Source organism: Notamacropus eugenii, unplaced genomic scaffold, assembly GCF_028372415.1.
Source record: "Notamacropus eugenii isolate mMacEug1 unplaced genomic scaffold, mMacEug1.pri_v2 scaffold_298, whole genome shotgun sequence".
Classification (NCBI taxonomy): domain Eukaryota; kingdom Metazoa; phylum Chordata; class Mammalia; order Diprotodontia; family Macropodidae; genus Notamacropus; species Notamacropus eugenii.
The window spans coordinates 1-19,059 of NW_027325307.1; the positions used below are offsets into that span (position 1 = coordinate 1).

Consider the following 19,059-nt stretch of genomic DNA (forward strand, 5'->3'; position numbering starts at 1 on the left):
GCAACAGCCACAACCACCTCAGCAGGGGGTGAGGAGGCGGGAGTGGGGGGGGGAATCTATTGCTGCTGGGGAAGAGGGGAGAGAGAGACAAGGTGGGAGGGAAGGGAGAAAGGAAAGAGGGAAGGAGGAAAGAAGGGAGGAGGGAGAGAGGGAGGGAAGGAGAGAGGGAGATAGGGAGGGAGACACAAGGAGAACTTCCACCCGGCTCAGCCACCGGTTAGTGCTGGAGGAGAGGATGTTGGGGGGGAGGGCGGGCGGGGGAGGCGGGGCAAGGCGGAGGGGCCAGGAGGAGCGCTAGCCGGGCAGAGGCGCAGAGAGGCGCACGGAGAGACAAGGGGCAGCCCGTGCGCTAGCTGCCCGCTTGCCTGTAAGTAGCCGGTTTCCGTTTGGTCCAAGGCTGGCAGTGCCCGGCTGGCAGGCTGACTGTCTCCGGGTACTTGGCACTTGGGGGGGCAACCGATGCCCGACGCGAACCTGGGCCACGTGCGGCACCGCCCAGGGTCCCCTCGAGACGGAACGCGGGGAGCTGGCTCCGGGCGGGTTGGCCGTGGGCCAGTTGCCGAGGGCGAGGCGAGGGCAGCAGCCCGGCTCGCTCACCCTCACTCAGCTCCCTTTTCCGATACAGGTGAGAGCCGTCGCTGGGTACCCGCCTTATCAGTGAGCGACCCCGCAGAGGGAGCGCCTGGCCATCGCAGCAGGTCTGACAGTCAGTCAGTGAGCGAGGGAGTAAAGAAGGTAAGCCGGGGCCCGAGGAGGGGGGTGAGAGGGGAGGGGAGTGGAAGGGCGCCAGATCCCCTTCCTCCCTGCCAGCCGGCAAGTCTGGCGGCCGGCCGGCGAGCCGCACCCGCTTGGCTCCTGCGCCCTTAGCTTCCTGAGCGCTCACTTGGCGCCGCTGCGCTCTCGGACTCAGCGGGCTCCACCGGAGCAAAGCCGTACAAGTGCTAACGGTCTACACCGAGCGCAGGTCCCCCCTTCCCCCAGTATGGAGGTGGCTTTGGCCATCGCCGCCGCCGCCACTGCCCCACTGCACGTGTTTGGAAACTTGAGTTCAGAAGCAACCGGAGAGACCGAGGGATGGGAGGCCCCGCCGCTATCCCTCCTGACAGACGCAGGCGTTCTGCCTCCTCTACCTAGGAAACGTCTTGAGGTCAATCCGTTCCCCCCCCCCCCCTCCTTTTTTAGAAAGCCGCGACAGGGCAGGAGACTTGTCCAAGGTCACTCAGCTAGGCAGAGGCTGCTGGTTGGGCTGGAGCCGGGACAGCTGGGACCCGGCAGTGGGGTTGGGAGTGAAAGGGCGCCTCGGTGCGCTCCTCTTTCTTTCGAGCTTCGCAAAGGCGTTCAGCATTTGGGCGGGGGCGGAGGTGGGGGTAGGGAAAGGGAGATGTTGCCCCTCGCGAACTAGGTGCCCGGCCCCGGGGGCCTCTGTGAACCCTCTGCCTTGCTCAGCTCTGAGCGCTTGCTGTTTGCTTTAAGGGACACCTCTCAGGAGCTCTCCCCCCCCACCTCACCCCCATCCGACTTTTAGCGGGAGGAAAATAGATCTGAGGGCAGACTGAAGGCTTGAGGCAGAGGAGGAGCTGACCCCCAGGCTACAGTCGGGCTCCCTAGGGCGGAAATCTGGTGCACTCCCTCCGCGTTTTTACAGAGGGGGAAACTGAGACTTGCAGGGTGGCAGAGCATATTCAAGACCACACAGGGTTTGAACCTACCAGCTGTGCGACCTTGGATAAGTCACTTCGCCTCGGTTGGTCTTAGTTTCCCTCTTCCATAAAATAATGTAGACTAAATGTGTTCCAGGGTCCAGGACTGAAGCAGGCATTTGGGGGTATTCCCGGGACACTCCGAGCTAGAGGGGGCCTAAGGTGAAGGAATAGCAAATGGCCTGCCATGACCCAAGGGCTGCCTTAACCCTCAAGCCGTACTTCTGCCTCAAAGGGGCAGCCAGTTCTAAAGGCACACATCTGGTCAAGTCACTACTTCAAAATCTCCCGTGACTCTCGGTTGTCCATTAAGTATGCCTCATCGTGTCGTTCCGGGTCCTTAACCTCCTCCCTCTGAGTCCTCTCTGGGCAGTTAGCCTCACTATTTGCGCCCCCTCCCCAGTTCATGCCCCACACTTTCCTTCTGCCTGGAATCCACATGCTCCCTCTTCCAGGAGGAGATTCCCAACCTCGGGCATTATTCATTTGCTTAAACTTAGCGTACATTGTGGTGTGTTCGATTTATTGCTGGATTCATGTCACTTAACATTAGCTTGGTCCTAGTGTAGCAGTCTCAGGCTGTTTAGGGAGAAGTTCCCCCCCCCCCGCCCCCCCAGTCAGACCCGGGCCCTGGGCACGCACTCTTTCTACATCCTAAAGCCCCACAAGTACCCCGTAGGACACAACCACATCCGGCTCTCACCAGGGTTACCTTCGGAACCCGTGCTTTGCATATAGCGGCCCCTTGATCAGTGTACTGTTAATTTGGAAAAACAATACAAAACAATTTTTTTTGTTTTTCTGGAGTGATTTTTTGCCATGTCGTCATTAGAATTTGATTTCTTTTGAGTTCAGTTGAATCTGGTCCAAACTATTCCTTGTTGCTGTTGAGGGAAGAGAGAGAGACAGAGACAGAGAGAGAGACAGAGACAGAGAGAGACAGAGAGAGACAGAGACAGAGAGAAAGAGACAGAGACAGAGACAGAGAGAAAGAGACAGAGAGAAGCAGAGACAGAGACTGAGAGAGAGACAGAGAGCCCCTGGCTTCTCCCGGGCTGGCCAGCCAGTTAAGGCTCGTGCTAGGTGCTCAACCCTAGACTCAGCTAGCTACCCTCCTCTCCATCACTCCTTGGGTCGCTTTTCTGGTACAGGTGCAAGGAAAGCAGGAAAAGTGGAGAGAGAAAGGTTTTTTCTGTCGTAAGGGGAGACATGAGCAGAGAATGAGGGAATCCAGAGTGACCTGAAAAACAGCCTAGGCCAACCTGTCTCCTTCACCTGGAAGGGCTCCAGAGCTCTGGCTGAGCAGCCTGAGGATTGGCCTCGCCCTGCGTGGCCTCCCTCAGAGGGCAGAGCTCTTGGGATCCTGGGGGACTTGGCCTCAGGCTAAGGAAGAAGCTTTTAACAGTCCCAGCTGCCCACCAATCCAGACTGCCTCTTCAGGCAGTGAACTTCCCAGCACCAGAAACTAAATCCCTGTATTAATATAGTGCCTTTTGGTTACACCAGTGCATCTTGAGATGCCTCAGTGAGGTAAGGACCTTAACCTTATTCTTCTTCTTGTTTTTAGTGGGATGAGATGGGTCGGGGATTCTGACTAGGAGCTCTCAAAGTAGGCTAATCCAATTAAAGGTCCTTTCTCCAGGATTGCCTTTCCTAGTTTTAGTGTGCTATTGCTCACTGGGAGAAGTCTGGCCCAAGGCTATAGTCTGAACTTGAACTCTGGTCTTCCTGGCTCTGGGGCTACTTCTTTATAGATAAGTACTACAGAAACTGTTAGGATCCCCATCTTACAGTGAGGAAACTGCAGCTCAGAAATGTAGCAATGTACATGCTGCAGTGATACTCTGCTTCGAAAGAAAATGGGAGCCAAGTGTGACCCACTTTCCACCACCCCTTGTCAACCCTCCCATCCATCCTGGATTCAAAGAATTCCTGCATAAGGCAGTCCTCCCTTCCCTCCTCCATGGACACCAGCTCTGGTCATGACCAAAGGATCCAGGGGTGGAGGGCTGGGGAGGAACAGCCATTCTAGTCACTTATTATGGAAACATCTTGGAAAGGAAGCCTTCCCTAAGGAACAGATGCATTCTGGGCTTCTGCAGCATGGAAGCCCCCCTCCTTAGGGTCGTACAAATAACCCAGCTTGTAACCCCTCAAGAATCATGATTAGGCTCTAAGGACATGCAGACCACAATGCTGAGCACTGGGGAAGAGATCTATTAGTTGGGACCTAGATTTCCCATTTTACGGAAGCCTCACCCACATCTGACTGTAGCAGACAGTAGGAGATTTAGGGACAGGTAATGGTTGCTAATGAAAATACTATGGAAGAAGTAGGTTGTTACCACACAGGGAGTTCCAGAAGCTCAGAGGGGAAAGGGGCCCGTGGAGGCCTAGCAGGACCTAACTGGATGTTCCCACAATGACATGTCCACCTTTTGTTTGAACAGACTTCTAGAGAGGAGAACCTCAGCACCTGCAGAGGTGGCCCAGATCACTTTGGGGCAGGAAGGGTTGTGGGGGACCCCCACTAAACTTCCCTGCCCTAATTTCTCCTCCACCCCCATTACTCCTAGGCCTCCTCTGGGTGACCAAGCTGAGCAAGGCTGATCCCCCTTCCATGGAACAGCCCTGCAAGCACTGGGTGACAGAGACCATGGGGCACCCCTATTACTTGATGTCTTTCCAGCCTAAGTCCCCAAGTTCCTTCATTCAGTCCTCATTTGGCCCAAGCTCAGGTCTTGAGCCAACCTGCTTTCCCTCTTGTAGGGGCTCCGTCTGTCTAAAATGTGGTTCCCAGAACCCCCTGATCCAGGTGTGGCCAGTAGGGCAGAGCCCTGGATATGCATGAGTTGTCGAGACTTGGGGCCTGGTGACAGTTGTTTCCCATCCCTCCTTGGCCCCCTCCAGCCGTTTTCAGCCCAGTTCCTGTGAGGCCATACCTCCCCTCCCTTGATTACCCAAATGTCCTCTTTTCTGATCTCGAGGAGAAAATCTTTATCTTATCAGATTCGTTCCAGTGCTGTTACCTGGCCATTTCTTTTCGAACCCAGCTTCTTAGCTCTCCCTCCGGGGTTTTGGTCTCCGCCAAATTTCCAAAACAGGCCCTCTAAGCCTCATTTAAATGCTGGATAAAACCGCCTAGCACAGATGTCTAGGGACCCTCGGACAAGGTGGCGTTAACTCTTTAATGACTACTCTTTGAGCTGGGCTTCTGCCTTAAGCTTTGCTGAAGCTTACCGAAGCTGTGCTTATTGCATTCCTCTTACCTAGTGTAGCAACCCTTGAAAAGAAAGCCACTGGAATGGCTTCTTCAAGATGACAATTATTTATGACTATTTTTGTTATGACTGTTGCTCATTACAATAGCAGCCAAAGCCAGGAATATATACGGAGGGGGAAAATCCTTCAGACCCAATGGCACTAACTGGTCACTAGGTGGTGAACGTCTCTGCTGCAATCCTCTCTTCTCATTTGAGTCTGTTGATGATTTTGAGGTTCATAATGCAGAATGTCTTTTTTTTTTTTTTTTTTTTAGAAAAAGCCCACACATGCCCGTAGGAAGTGAAGTGTAACAAATTGATTTGAACTGGGGGCAGGCCTTGGACCCTGTGCTCCTCTGAGTTCTAGCACACCTGGCATGGTCCTTCCCAAAGGGGCTGCTCTGTCTGCTGGGTTCCCACCCCACCTCCCTCCACTCCTCCAGCTTGGTGGTGACAGTGACGGGCCCCGCTGCCCCCCCACCCTGTCTCCCCTTCTGCTCTTTTCTGTTTGTTTTCCCTGTGATTCGTTGACCCTTTTTTCTCTGATGCCCTTCTATCTCCCTCCTTATCTGGGATGCCAACTGCCCATTAGCTCTGCTCGTTCTGTCCTTTCCAGTACAAAGATCATTCTCCTTGGCAGAGAGACCAGAAGCAAAAGAAGGGTGTCGTCATTGAGCCTAGGCTCTAATGTCAGGGCCCAGTGCTCCCATACCCCACCCGAGGCAGCAGACTTCTTCCTCCTTCCTTCATCCTTTTTTTCCCTCTTCCAATCTTGTCTTTCCTTACCAGCCTCCACTGATTCGGAGGCTTGGTCTACCTGACCTGATCCCTAACAGAACCAGGTCACAGTTTTGCCTTCAAAGCTTCACTGTTGCCTGCCCTGGCTTCCATTTTCTATAGACTCTTTAAAGTTCTTTTCCTCTTTCTGGATTTTATTCCCCGAGAAGACTTTCCTAGTTGAACTGTAGGTCAGTAGATCTTGCCTCTCCATCCTTGGAACTCTTTAAATTTTGAGTATACATAGTATCAGTCCATATCCAGCTTTCTCTCTCTTCTCTGGCACAAGTTCAAAGACACAGTGGACCCACCCCCAAGGTTCTCCTCATTGCCACCTCAGGAATCAGGGCCCCAGAGCCTAGAAGAGAATTTCCCTTTCTTGGTTCCTATAACTTCGGAACCTTCAGACAAGTCAAAACAGTAGCTAGAGACAAAAAAGAGGGAGAGACTGTGAGGGCACTCCAGTGGGTCTCAGTTGGAGTCTGAGGACCTTGTCTCCACAGTACCTACCCCCCCAGGAATTGTGCTTTGCAAAGCTTAGAGTCATCAAAATGCCACCTATTGCTGTCTTCTGTGGTCACCTCAGGAGGAGGTGTGAGCCACTGGGCGATCTCAAGCTGTCATTTGTGAGCCTTTCCTATAGATTCTAAAATTCTGAATTCTCTTTAAGTAATGGGCAGCTCACCCCTGCAAGTGGTACCAAGACACAAGGGGGAGCAAACAGACATGGGTCATGGGCTGAAGTGGAAGGGAAAGACAAGGCCTCAAGTCTCAAGCTGGGGTTCCCCAGAGGTCCCCCACCTCCTAATACTCACCTTGAGACGTCTTTGCACAATCAGCCCCCTAATTTGAGTGGTCTCCTATGCCTGGGTCCCATTGGCAAGCTCCAAGCCACAAGTAAGGGAGAAGCCAAAAGATTTGGGAGGGAGGAGAAAAAGAAGCAAGTGTTTGATAGAAGGCTAGACTGGACGCCCCTTAAAGGAGAGCCTGAAGGCCAGGATGTCAGTTCTAACTGTGCTACTTAGTAGCTATGTGATCCAGGGCTAGTCATTTCCCCTCCAAGGCCTCCTTTGTAACAAGAGAGGATTGGACCACATTGCCTCAGAGCTCTCTTCTAGCTCTAGGGTTGAGATCGATCCTGTGACACCCCAGGATAATGAGTGTGACATCAGAGCTCAGCCCTTTGTGAGCTAGAGGCAACAGGGGATGCTGGGTAGAATGCTAGCCCAGAAGACCTCTGAGCAGAAAGATCTTGTGTGAATACTGTTTGAGATGGGTGACTCAGGGCAAGTCACTGAATCTCTCTAGGGCTCAGGATAGTAAGAGAATCTGCCTTAGGATTAATTGAGATCATCTATGGTTTCACTGGTATAGGGAACCCTAGATGAGGAAATGACCTCCACAGATTTAGACCAGCAACTATTCTGAATCTTCTAGAGTGACCTGGAGGCACAGAAACAGTCAGTAACTTGCCCTGGGTCACAGCCAATATGTGGCAGAGGTGGGACTTGGACCCTGGTCTTCTTGTATCTCCTGCCTAGCTTAGGGTCTGGTACATAGTAGGCATTTAATACATGTGTGTTGACTAAACTGACTGATAGTTAACTCTAAGGCCAGAACAGTCTGCACTGTGTCCTGGTGCCCATGTGCTATCATCATGATCATTCTCATTAGTGCCGTATTTAGAAAGGTCTCTGGACTCAGAATCGGCACTGTGCCTCCATCTCTCCTCTTCTCCCAGAAATCAGATAGCACTTCAAGGTTTGCAAAACACTGCACTTTGCATGTGCACGCACATGTGTGCATATGTGTGCATGTGTGCACATGCGCACATGCGCACGCATGTGTATGTGCATTTGTGTGCATGTGTGCATGTATGTGCGTGCGTGTGTGTTTTCACACACAGGTGTGATCTCCTTTGCTGATCAGAGCCTGGAGACACTGGGCAGGTGCTCTTCCCTCTCCTGGCTTCATTTTCTTTCTCTGTGCTAGGAGAGGACTGGTGGGACCAGGTGGCCTTGAAGGTCGACCCCTCCCCCCTCTAGCCGCTCTGGCCATGACATCATCTCCTTTTATTCCACCCACCACATGGCAAGGGGGTCAGGTTCCCTTATTTGAGCAGCTTGTCGCTGCTGTCGGCCCATGCCCCAAACAAGGCCTGGGCAAGGCTTCTAATTCAAGGCTGAAAAGCTAGGCTGTCCCTTATGTCTGGCACAAAGAGAGGGAAAGAAAGAAGCAAGTATCCAGAAGTGGCCAACTCGTGTTCTTCCTGCAGCAGCCAAGTCTTCCTTTGGCTAAACCAAAACACGCCCATTGACCTAAGTGGGGATGGATGTCCAAGGGCTAGTTCATTCAGCAAATCATGCTGGAAGCTGGCCACTGCTGTAGCATAGCTCTGGAGGCTAGCTAGTCCAGTTCCCTCAACCATTTTGGAAGAAAGTCACTTCATCATCCTGTGCCTCAGTTTCCCTACCTATTACATTCTGAGAAAACTATCTTTTCCCTCACAGACTCAAAAGAGATAAAACACTTTGCAAACCTTAAAGTATGCTGGGCATGTGAGCTGTTCATTTTTGTAATTTTTCATTTTCTGAACTATGGGCTCCTCAATGCCTGGCAATGGCCTTGTTTTTTATGTTTTTTTTTGTTGTTCTTTTGGTGATGTCCCTGATCCAGCGACTGCTCCCAACTGTCTCTTGTAACAGAGAAGTCCTAGATGAAGAACTGACTCAGAGACTCCCACATACTTCTTGATCTTGGTTGGGTACATTATGGAGTCTTGCCATAGAGCTAGCCTTTCCCTTAATGCTGCCACTGGCTGGTTCTCCTGGAGCTCCTCCCTTCACTCTGACGCCATTCATACAAGTCTTCCTTTCTTCTAGTGCAATAATATCCTTTGTGTAGACATCCCCCTCCTGACAAACATGCCCATTTCTTGCCTTTGGGCCCAGGCCCAGCAGCAGTATCTAGGCCCTGGTTCTTCATCACTCTGATCTCAAAGCCAAGCTAGCTAGAAGGCATCCAGTCTACATCCAACAATGATCTGTGTGTGTGGCTGCTGTCTGGGGCCCAGTCAAGCCAAGGGCCACAAGACTCCTCAGTAGGGCAGAGGCAGAGACAGAAGCACGGGGATGGATGGCTTGAGTTCTGCTCTGGGGTGCAAGGGGTGGAATCTTTGGCACTCATCTTAAAGTCTAAGGATTATTATTTTGGAGCCAACTGGGAGGTTGGGAGGGTGTGACTTCTGGTGGGGGAGGGGTGTGATCAAAACACCCCTTCAAGGAGGCCTTCATTGCAAATCCAGGATTCTGCCTAGAGAAATGTTGTAATCAGGGTCATTTGATTGGGACTGGACTGGTGCTGTGACTTCGGGAATGACTGGCTGGATCAAGGGGGAGAGTAGGCAGTACATAGAAGATTTTGTGTTTCACAGAAACAACTGATCCCAGATCCCAATGCCTGGCATGCAGTCCCACCTCACCTTTGATTGTTGAAAGCCTTCCTTCAAGACTGCCTCAGGGGACATCTCCTGCCCTGAAGCCTTCCTTGATCACCCCTGATCCTAACAGTGGGGGACAGCCACTAGGAGTTGTTTGAGGTTAGAATCAGGAAAATCTGTGTTTGAATCCTACCACAGACCCTTACTGTCTGTCTGTGAAATGAAAGAGGTGGGCTGGATGACCCCAGAAGGCCTTTTGGGCTCTAGATCTCAGATGCTGAGTAAGTGTCAAAGCAAGAACTAGGCAGTTTTCCTCTTTTCAGCTCTCTCCAAAGCCCGGTCTTCCAACTTCACTCTGGAACTGTCATTTGGCTAGTGGGCTGCTCCATCCATACCTCACTTTCCCAGGCTGTACAATCCATCCCCTTGTGGCTGACTTAGTGCTGAGTCTCTCTCTGCATTTGGCTCAGCTGGTTTTCAGCCCTCAGAGTTTCTGCAGTTTGGTAGGACCTGCTTGAACTTGTGATCCACAGGCAGACCCTTCCTGACTCCAGGTTTGTCTTCATACCAGGTTTGTGGGCTCCCCTTGGGGCCTCCTGGGTGGGGAAAGGGAAAGGAAAATAAGGAGGAAGATAGAAGTCTAGTGCAGGTCCCCGTACCTTGGTCCTTAAGACAAGGAGCCTACCTCCTCAAGGTCCCTTGGCCTCAGTCCTCCATGAGCCAAGCTCTTCTCTCAAGTGTCTTTCAGTGATATAGCCTGAGCAAAAAGTAGAGCATGCATGTTAGCCCTGGTGCTGTTTGAGGTGGGGTACGTTTCCAGACCTTTGGCATCAGAGAACAGTTTTCTATGGACAATATCAGTGGAACCTCCTAGCAACCCTAGGAGTTGTTACCTCTTTTTATAGAGGAGGAAACTGAGGCTCAGAGGGACTGACTTACCTGAGGAAGTCTCAGAGATAAGATTAGAACTGAGGTCTTCCAGACTCCCAAGTCCAGCCCTCTATCCACTTTGCCAGGGTGGGGTGAGGGGGCTGTGTGGAGTCTACAGCAAGTGCATGGGTGAATACATACAAGGGAACTGGAGGAAGGAGAGAATACTGAAGACTGGAGAACTCTGGGAAGGCTTCAAGGAAGAGGGGGCACCTGAGTTAAACCTTGAGGAAATACAAAAATTCTCAAAGAAAGGTAGAGGTGAGGAAGGAGGCAGCATGTTCCAGGTGTGAGGGTTAGCCCAAGCAAAGGCCTAAAGGCAGGATGGGAACAATTCAGCTGGAAGTCATGGGGGTGGGGTAAGATGTTATGCAGAATACACCTGGGATGGCCAATGGCAGTCAGACTGAGGAACCGTACAAAGCAGACGGAACTTGGATTACCTTACCCCATTACCTTGCCCTGTGGTCTCTACTCTTTTCCCCAAGTTGGGCATCAGCCCCTCAAGTAATGAATGAAGGAGAAAGTATCAATGAAGAATTTACATGTCAGGTACCTTGTCAAGTTCTGGGGGTGGAAAGAGAAGTGAGCCAGTCCCTCATTCTGTTAGGGAGCTCAGCTGCAGTGTAGACAGAAAGGACCAGGGGCCTGGAGGGGACAGGAGCATAGACTATGGCCATGCATCTTTAGTCATTGATAAAACTCTGTTTGTGATACTGAACCAAGGCCTTGGCAATGAGAACTTGGCATCTGATGGCTGCAGAGGGGGCCAGGGTTGTGGGGGAGGGGGAGCTGTGCTGAGGGACTTCATGCAGGGAGGCTGCTGGGCCAGGAGTAGATGGGCAGAGAAAGGGAAGCACATAATCTCAGCTGGGCCCTCACTGGGGCAAGGCAATCTCCTAACACCATCCTAACTGACTCCACAGCAGCTCTTCCAAAGGTTTTCATCCTGAGAACTTCTGTTCACATTTTACAACAAAAATGGAGGCCATTGGCCTGAGGTCCCTTTTTTCCCCTCTTCCTCACCTCCCATCTCTCAGGTGCCCCCACTGTCTGCCCTGGTGAGGTGACCTTGGCCTCTCCCTGTTTACTGCTTCCCTGCTGCCTCCAAACATCCCCATGTCTCCTCCCTTTTATGATTGGCCTGCTTGAGGAGGTCACCTACACTGGGTGCCACCGCTTTTCTCTTCCTGGCTTTCTGCCTCTACTTCATTCCACCCAAACTGCTCTCTCCAATGTGACCAATGATCTTTTAGCTTTCTCTTACTTCTCTTCCTTGATGCCTCTGCAGCCTTGAACACTGTCAGTCATCCCCTTGTCCTGGATCCTGTCTTCTCTCTAGGTTTTCAGGACCACCCCCTCTCCTCCTCCCTCTCTGACTGCTCCTCCTTTGTCTCCTTGGCTGGTTCCTCCTCCAGATTGAACCCCACCCTCCTGACCCCCCTCCTCCCTCTCTGACCATTCCCTCTCAGTCTCCTTTCTGGGGTTCCTCCTCCAGGCCCCACCCACTTGTCATGCCTGCTCCTCAGGGCTCTTCTTTCTCTATCCTACTTCCTGTTCCTGTGGATCACATGACCACTTCATTACTGATGCTTCTCTGATGTGTTTACTTAGTCAGAGTGTCCGTCGGTGCCCAGTCTCGCATTTCCCATCACCTATTGAACATGACAAACTCAGCACAGCTGAAACAGAATTCATGGTCTTTTCCTAGAAACCCTCTTCCCTCCTCCCTTCCTTATCACCCTAGGAGTCATCCTGGATTCCTCCCTATCCCTCATTCCCCAAATCCAGATATTCTGTTGATATTATACCCCTTCTCTCCTCTGACCCTGCCCCCACTGTGGCATAGGCCTTCATTTCCTTGCATCTGGACTATGGTAATAGCTGCTGGTAGTTTGTCTGCCTCAGTTTCTCCCCATTCCAGCCCATCCTCCAGCCAGCCAGCAAAGGGATTTTCCTAAAGCACAGTTCTGATCACATCACACACCCCACTACACACACACTCAGTAATTCCGGTGGCTCCCTATGGCTTCCAGGAGCAAATACAAGAAGCTCTGTGTGGCATTCAATGCCCTTCATGCTCTGCCCCCTCCTCCTTTTCCAGTCCTCTCTTATACTTGCCACGTCCTCTTCCATGCAGGCCTGGAAGGCTCTCCCTCCTCCTCTCCACCTACAGACTTCCCTGACTTCCTTCACATCTGAGCCTCCCTAATGCTAGCACCTTCCTTCCCCTGTTTATTTAAGCTTCTGTATTGGATTGGGAACTCCTTGAGAGCAGGGGCTGACTTTTGTATTTCTTTGTAACCCCAGGCTTTTGCACGGTACCTGGCATCCAATAGGCAATTAGTAAAGCCTTGTTGACTTGACAGCCTTGCCCCAGCCTTCTCTTGGCTGAGCTCCACATTGCAGCCCAGCTGACCACATGGGGTGTTCCATTCCCTTGCCTCCATACCTTTGCAGAGGCTGTCCCTCATGCCTGGAATACCCTCTCCCCTCACTTTGATCTTCCAAATGCAGTCCCAGTTAGAACTACAGGACACTCCCCACTCTTGTTGCCCAGCCCAGCCCCATTACCCAGAAGCCCCTTTGTACTCAGATTTTGTTTAGCCCCAGTAAAAGGGGCCGAGACTGTCCCATCACTCACAGATTGCCCGGCACACAGTAGGTGCTTCACAGATAAAGTGGAGCCAAATTGCACCTTGGAAATTCCTTTTATGGGATTTCTCTTTGCAGGAGACCACCACCAGGCTGGCCCCTCCAGTAACTATATACTGACCAGAGCACTGGGCTGCGTGGCTTCAGGAAAACAGGTAAGTCAATGCCTTGGTTTCCTCCCCTGTAACAGGAAGGGATTCCACTAGATGGCATGTTCTTCAGTTCATCATCAAGTGAAGACCATTGCTGTGGTGAAAATCTGAGGAAAACCTCAAGTATTTACTGATAAGTCCTAAATGGGAAAGAAACTGATGTGACAGTGGGGGGTCTTGGGGGAGCGACAGATAGCTCTGGGGCTACGTATAGGGCAAGTGAATGAGACTGCCAAAGTGGTGGAAGGAGATTTCTCCTTGGAAAAGCCCTACCATAGGGCCTTGGTGTAGATGTAGAACCCAGAGACTGCTAGGGTGTGACCAGAGGAAGGCCAAAGTACATGTGTTTTCAAGTTCTTTTCTGTGTCTTGTAGGGTTCTGCATACAAGAGATGAGCTTTGTGGTCTGTCCAAAGCTGAGTATAAAAAAGTAGATAGGTGATACTCCTTCAGTTCTCTGAGGAGGTAATGAATGGGAACCAAGCCCCTGAGGTATCCTGTTTGACCTCAGTGGGACGCCCAGCCTCACCTGCAGCATCCCCTTCCTCACAGAAATCCCCCTTCAGTTTGTACACACAGTTTCCCTTTCTGGCCAGCATGCAACTGCAGCAGCTTAATAGCCAGTACCAGGAGATGCCTGACACAGAACCTCCAGAGGAGGAAAACTGGCCCATGGGAGGTAGTGAGCCTGAGGAGTCAGAGACTGCCTCCATCGAGGACCCTGATGCCAACCTCCTTGATTCTGACCCCGTGGATGAGGAGGTGCTCATGTCCTTGGTGGTGGAGCTGGGTTTGGACCAAGATGGCGAGCTGCCTGAGCTCTGGCTGGGCCAGGATGAGTTTGATTTCACTACAGATGTGCCCTCTAGCTGAGGCCATGTGCACCCCAGGGGGAGGGGGGGGGGCCACACACACCCCAGGGTGGGAAAGCAGTGGATCCCACCCAGCTCAGCCCACCTCTCTTGTAAGCTTCTGTGCCCTGTGATCTCTTGTAAATACCAATAAAAAGGTTTTGCTCCAGTGGCATGGCTGTCAACTTTCAGAGGGACTTCACTTCCTGTGCCTTGGGGAACCTTGGATTTGGGGGAGGAGGAAGGCCCTGGGATATGGATGGTCAGGAAGAAGGCAGGGCTTCCCACTGCGGACAGCAGAAAGTACACTGGTTTGTGGCAAAGACGGGTTCAAATTGGCTTCACATAAGTCACTCAGCTTCTGGAATGAGGCTTCAGATTGGACCAGAAGACTTGGCAGAACACTGCGGGCCACCAGATTTGGGAGTCATCAAGAGCTAAGTGCAAATCCTGCCTCAGACACTGGTTTTGAGAGTGGTCTGAAGTCACCTGATCTTTCTAAGCCTTGGTTTCCACAGCATCTCTCCATAAGGGGGGTGAACTTCTCTGCTGTCCAAGGCCCCTCCTTGCGGCCTTAATTCCTAGCATGTTGGGCCCAAACAGCTGGGCCAGGTTCTCTCGATAAGCTTTGAATTGAGCCTGAAGTTCCCATGACAACTTCCATCTTCAATGTGTCTTCCCATTTATGCCCACTCCCTGACCTACCCTGAGCTGGGATTCCTCTGTAGTCATGGACGCCTTAAAACCCTGGCCAGAGGAGGCCCCATTCATTCTCCAGATCGTGCGGCCTCCTGGCCCAAGCCCCCCCCCCCGCACGTAAGGGAAACTCGGGAGCCCGGTTGGGCTGGGGTACGGCTGGTGGGAACATGAGTTTATTCATTCGCCAGCACCCGGGGCTGGGGGGCCTGAGGATGAGCCCCCGTGGCAGGGTCCGAGGCAAAGGCGCGTGCTCAGCGTCGGTCCCCAGGCGCCGTCGGGAGGGAGGCAGCTCTTCCCGGGCCCGCCCGGGGATGCTGGGAGGGGCGGTAGCGAGCGGGGTCCTCCGGGAGGAGGTCGGGAGCTCTCCCTTCCCCGGGGTGTAGGCAGACGCCCCCGCCCCATCCCGCAGTCCCGCCCAGTCGCGTGTCGGCCGGCCGGCCGGCAGCCTCCGAACAGCAGGGGGCGGCAGAGCGGTGCGGGCGCGCACAGCCAGCGGCTGCCGGAAGGGGCGGGCCTTGGCGTGCCCCAGCCCCCGCCTATTTCCTTGGCTCGCCGGAAGCTGTGGGCCCTTTTCCCGGCTCGTTGCCGCTATGGTGAGTCTCCTTTCTGCGGCGCCAGCCCAGCCCCAGTCGGCCTCTATCCTCCGAGCCACCGGGCCACCTCTGGGGCTGGGGATGGGCAGCGGGGCCGGAGGGTGGAGGCCGATCGGGGCGCCTTTTGAAGACATCGGACGGCCCCGCAGTCCCTCCCTCCCGGCTTGAGGCCCCCGGAGGCGGGGCTGGGCGGGGCCATCCCGGCTAACCTCCCCGGGGGCGGGGCTGGGCGGGGCCACCCTGGCTGACCCCCCCCCCGGGGGGCTGGGCTGGGCGGGGCCATCCCCGCTGACCCCCTGCGGTCCGTCCGCAGGCTCGTGGGCCCAAGAAACATCTGAAGCGCGTCGCCGCCCCCAAGCACTGGATGTTGGACAAGCTGACCGGCGTATTTGTGAGTGAGCCCGGGACAGGGTTACGGGATGGCTCCTGGCGGGGCAGCCATGAGGTGGTGACCTTGGGCAAGTCACCTAACCATAAAGGCAAAGCTAAAAGTGAGCAGTGGAAGAAACTGAGGCAAGGTGCTGTGTCTATATGAGGTTAGTCTGAGGTTAAGATCCTGGTTCCTTGAAGTAGGTGACCGAGCCTGCCCAGAGATTCCCCGACTTGGCCTAGGATGGTAACTCTAGCGCAGCCTGCATCCCTCTTGCCACCTTCCTCTTCCTGCCCTTGCTGCGGCCCCATCCTCTCCACAGAAGCCCTTCAGCACGGCCGCTGGCATTTGTTGATGGGGCACCTTCTCTCCGGAGAGGGAAAAGAGAAAGTTTACGTCTTGGATTCTCTTCAGTGGAGCAGTTATTTATTAGAAATGGAAGTCTGTAGGTAGGCATGCTGAGGGCACATGAAAGTTGTAGCTGTTTAGGGGTAAACAGGGCAATTCTTCAGGATCCCATTCGCTTTGCTCTTGCATTGGGCCATCAGTAGGATCTACCCTGTCCTGCTCACATTTTTGCCCACGTTGTCCTGTCCAGCCCTAGAGGCTTCCTGGATGTGGGGGGGGGGGGCAGCCATCCACCTCCCACTAGCCATTGATCCTGGGAAAGTTTGGACCTGAGAGCTTTTCATTCTGAGTTATGAAAAACAGCCAGATTCCAGACAAACCAATTTGGGTTAAGGGGTTATTTTGCCACTTTTCTTCCTGCCTTAACTTTGCTGCCTTTGTCATTTTGCCAGCAGAGAGTGTGGCAGCACCCTATGACAGTCTTCTTACAAAAACTGAGGCTAGTGATGGGGAAAGGGGAAAGCACCATTTCAATTGGGAGCTGCCTTCATCTCCAGTGTTTAGAACATCTATGGGCTTGTTAGCAGAGGCTAGTTTTGGCATCAGGAAGACTCAGTTTAAGTCACTCTTGGTGCCCCCACTCCACCCCAGGTCAACATTTGCTTACTCAGTCCCTGGCAATAGGAATGAGCCCTCTAAGCAGCCTGGCCCTTGATATCCCATGGTTAGTACAGTTTTAAGCTGTTAAAGTTTATTACTTCACTAAGACTTTGTGGGCACCCTGTTGTTCCCACAGTGAGCTGAAAAGTGACCTTTACTCCCCAGGCTCCCAGACCATCCACAGGCCCCCACAAGATGAGAGAGTGCCTCCCAATCATCATCTTCCTCCGAAACCATCTCAAGTATGCCCTGACAGGGGATGAGGTGAAGAAAATCTGCATGCAGCGGTTTATTAAGGTTGATGGCAAGGTCCAAACAGATCCAACCTACCCTGTTGGCTTCATGGGTGAGTGGATGCACTCCCACCTTGGCAGGGCCCATAGTTCAGTAGCCCTTGTTCTATCTGCCTCCCACAAGTAACCCTGAGTAGGCTCATATCTCCTGTTCAGCTCATGTGGCAGCCAGTTTCTTGGAGAGGGCTCCCAGTACCACCTTTAATTATCCCAACTGATTCAAATCAGATGTCATCAGCATAGAGAAGACTGGCGAGCGTTTCTGCCTGGTTTATGACACGAAGGGCCGCTTTGCTGTTCATCGCATCACCGCTGAGGAGGCAAAGGTGAGTGTAAGCTGCCCACAAGGGCCCCCTAGTGGGAAAGGCAGACTACCTGCAGGTAATCCATGGCCAGGTAAAAATGGGGTAGGGCAGCCTTTGGGAACTGGAACTGGAGGTCAGATTTGAATTGAGCACTTGTGGGGATTGAGTGCAGACTTAACCCATGAGTTTGATTTCTAAATGAAGGTGGCCCTGGGTTTCAAGCAGTGGTGGTAGAAGGGGAGGGTAGCATACTCTCATTTGGAGGAGGCATTTTTATTCCTGGAACTGTTCACGCTCAGGGGTCCTCCCCCTCTCCCATGCTCTTGGGCCTTGTAGACCAAACTGGGAGGGCCTGGCCATGTTCAGTCCCGGACTCAAGGTTGGGATGCCAAGTCTTGGCATCAACACACAGCTCATCTTGTTCATGTGTTCACAGTATAAGCTATGCAAAGTGAGGAAGACCTTTGTGGGCACCAAGGCCATCCCCCATCTGGTGACCCATGATGCCCGCACCATCTGCTATCCAGATCCACTCATCAAAGTGAACGACACCATTCAGATTGATCTGGAGACTGGCAAGATCACAGATTTCATCAGGTTTGATACTGGTACATGCCCACATGTATTGGAGCTTATCACCCAGCTCTTTGGGGGTTTGTTACATTGGTGGAGAGCATTCTTGGACAGCGAAGTAAATTAAGGGCAGCTAGTCTAGTGGGCAGGCTTGCCAGGCAGTGGACTGTAATGCAGATTAGGGCAGCAGCCAAGGAAGCAGTGACTCCATAATTCCTCAAGGGGGAGATTGACAAACTTGACAGTCTCCTCTGACTTCAGAGCTACACCTTTGCTGCCACTAACCTTCAGGAGAGCCCTAGAAAGCCTCTTGGCCTCAGCTGTCTAGGTTTGACCCTTAAACTAAACCCCACTAGAGATGTGTTCCCCGCCCTCCCCCCCCCAATCTTGGTCTCTGATTCTCCTGTCCCATCCAACTCCTATCATTGTCCTTTCTGCCCAGGAAATCTGTGTATGGTGACTGGCGGAGCTAACTTGGGTCGAATTGGGGTAATCACCAACAGGGAGAAACATCCAGGCTCCTTTGATGTGGTCCATGTGAAGGATGCCAATGGCAACAGTTTTGCCACCAGGCTTGCCAACATTTTTGTTATTGGCAAAATAATTCCAGCTTGTCTTTTTCCCTCTGGCTTGGGGCAGGGGAGGTTTGGGGTTAGGCAGGGAGAAGGGCCAGGGCCCTGCCCTGAGAGGCTGCAGTCAGACGGCCCATTAACCTGGAGGCTGGAATGGTGCCTGGGGTGAGGGGTCTTGGCTAAAGACGGGCCAGTCCTTCAGGAGATGTGGTTGAGGCTTGAGTTGGTGGCCACAAGGTGCCCCCCCTTCCCTTTGATTAGACAGCAGAGGAGGTCCGAAGACTGGCTTGGCTCTTGAGGCGTGTCAGCCTCTGGGGCTGCTCTGCAGAGCCAATTTCCTTAGGTCTCCAGTGGGTCTGGGCTTTGCATCCTCACCAGCTCTCTCCTGCTGGGCACCTTCTTAGATGCCATCTGGGTCTGGGCTAGGGGCATTTCTCCCTGTTTTCTGATTCCCTGCCTTTTCCAATCCAGGGTAACAAGCCCTGGATTTCTCTGCCCCGAGGTAAGGGCATCCGCCTCACCATTGCCGAAGAGAGAGATAAGAGGTTGGCAGCCAAACAGAACAGTGGGTGAATGTTGGCACATTACCATGTTTTCTCCGGCCAAATAAAGACCTTATAAAGTGTCTCTTCTCCTTGTCTGTTTTCATTTTCGCTCCCTTCCTTCAGGATGTGAAAGGTGCCAGTAGCCAGGGGTGGGTGACTCTCTCAGTGTTAGTAGAGAAGAGCCCCCACTCACCTCACTGGGTGGGCATCAGTTGGTGCTACATCCAGGCTTCAGGGAGTGGGACCACATTTGGGATCTACTTGCAGAGTTGGGCAAAATGCTGTGATTTTCTCCCATGGTACAGAGCCCTGGCTGGTCTCATTCCCACTGTGCC

At 52.9% G+C, this 19,059-nt stretch overlaps 1 protein-coding gene and 1 long non-coding RNA gene across 5 annotated transcripts; both read left to right on the forward strand.

Annotated features, from left to right (window-relative positions):
* On the forward strand, positions 1–13,575 carry LOC140517051 (uncharacterized). Of its 3 annotated transcripts, none has more exons than XR_011971457.1 (4): positions 1–28; positions 626–735; positions 12,843–12,919; positions 13,291–13,575. It is a non-coding gene; the product is annotated as an uncharacterized lncRNA (long non-coding RNA). The 3 variants fall into 3 exon arrangements; XR_011971458.1 differs by lacking the exon at positions 1–28 and adding an exon at positions 141–216; XR_011971456.1 differs by lacking the exon at positions 1–28 and adding an exon at positions 279–367.
* Positions 13,576–14,964: 1,389 nt separating this feature from the next.
* On the forward strand, positions 14,965–18,804 carry LOC140517053 (small ribosomal subunit protein eS4, X isoform-like). 2 transcript variants are annotated; one of them, XM_072627914.1, is made up of 7 exons: positions 14,982–15,058; positions 15,372–15,449; positions 16,602–16,782; positions 16,958–17,055; positions 17,471–17,642; positions 18,050–18,216; positions 18,651–18,804. In XM_072627914.1, the coding sequence occupies exons 1-7, from the start codon at positions 15,056–15,058 to the stop codon at positions 18,750–18,752; spliced, it is 801 nt and encodes a 266-aa protein (XP_072484015.1). In that variant the 5' UTR covers positions 14,982–15,055; the 3' UTR covers positions 18,753–18,804. The 2 variants fall into 2 exon arrangements, with proteins under 2 accessions (XP_072484014.1, XP_072484015.1); XM_072627913.1 differs by lacking the exon at positions 18,651–18,804 and having other exon boundaries at positions 14,965–15,058; positions 18,050–18,473.
* Positions 18,805–19,059: the final 255 nt, after the last annotated feature.

Bases quoted from the DNA above. Each gene is read 5' to 3' on its own strand.
- LOC140517053 (XM_072627913.1), top strand. The intron at 16,783-16,957 runs GTGAGTGGATGC...GATTCAAATCAG, and splicing joins CTACCCTGTTGGCTTCATGG to ATGTCATCAGCATAGAGAAG. The intron at 17,056-17,470 runs GTGAGTGTAAGC...ATGTGTTCACAG, and splicing joins TCACCGCTGAGGAGGCAAAG to TATAAGCTATGCAAAGTGAG.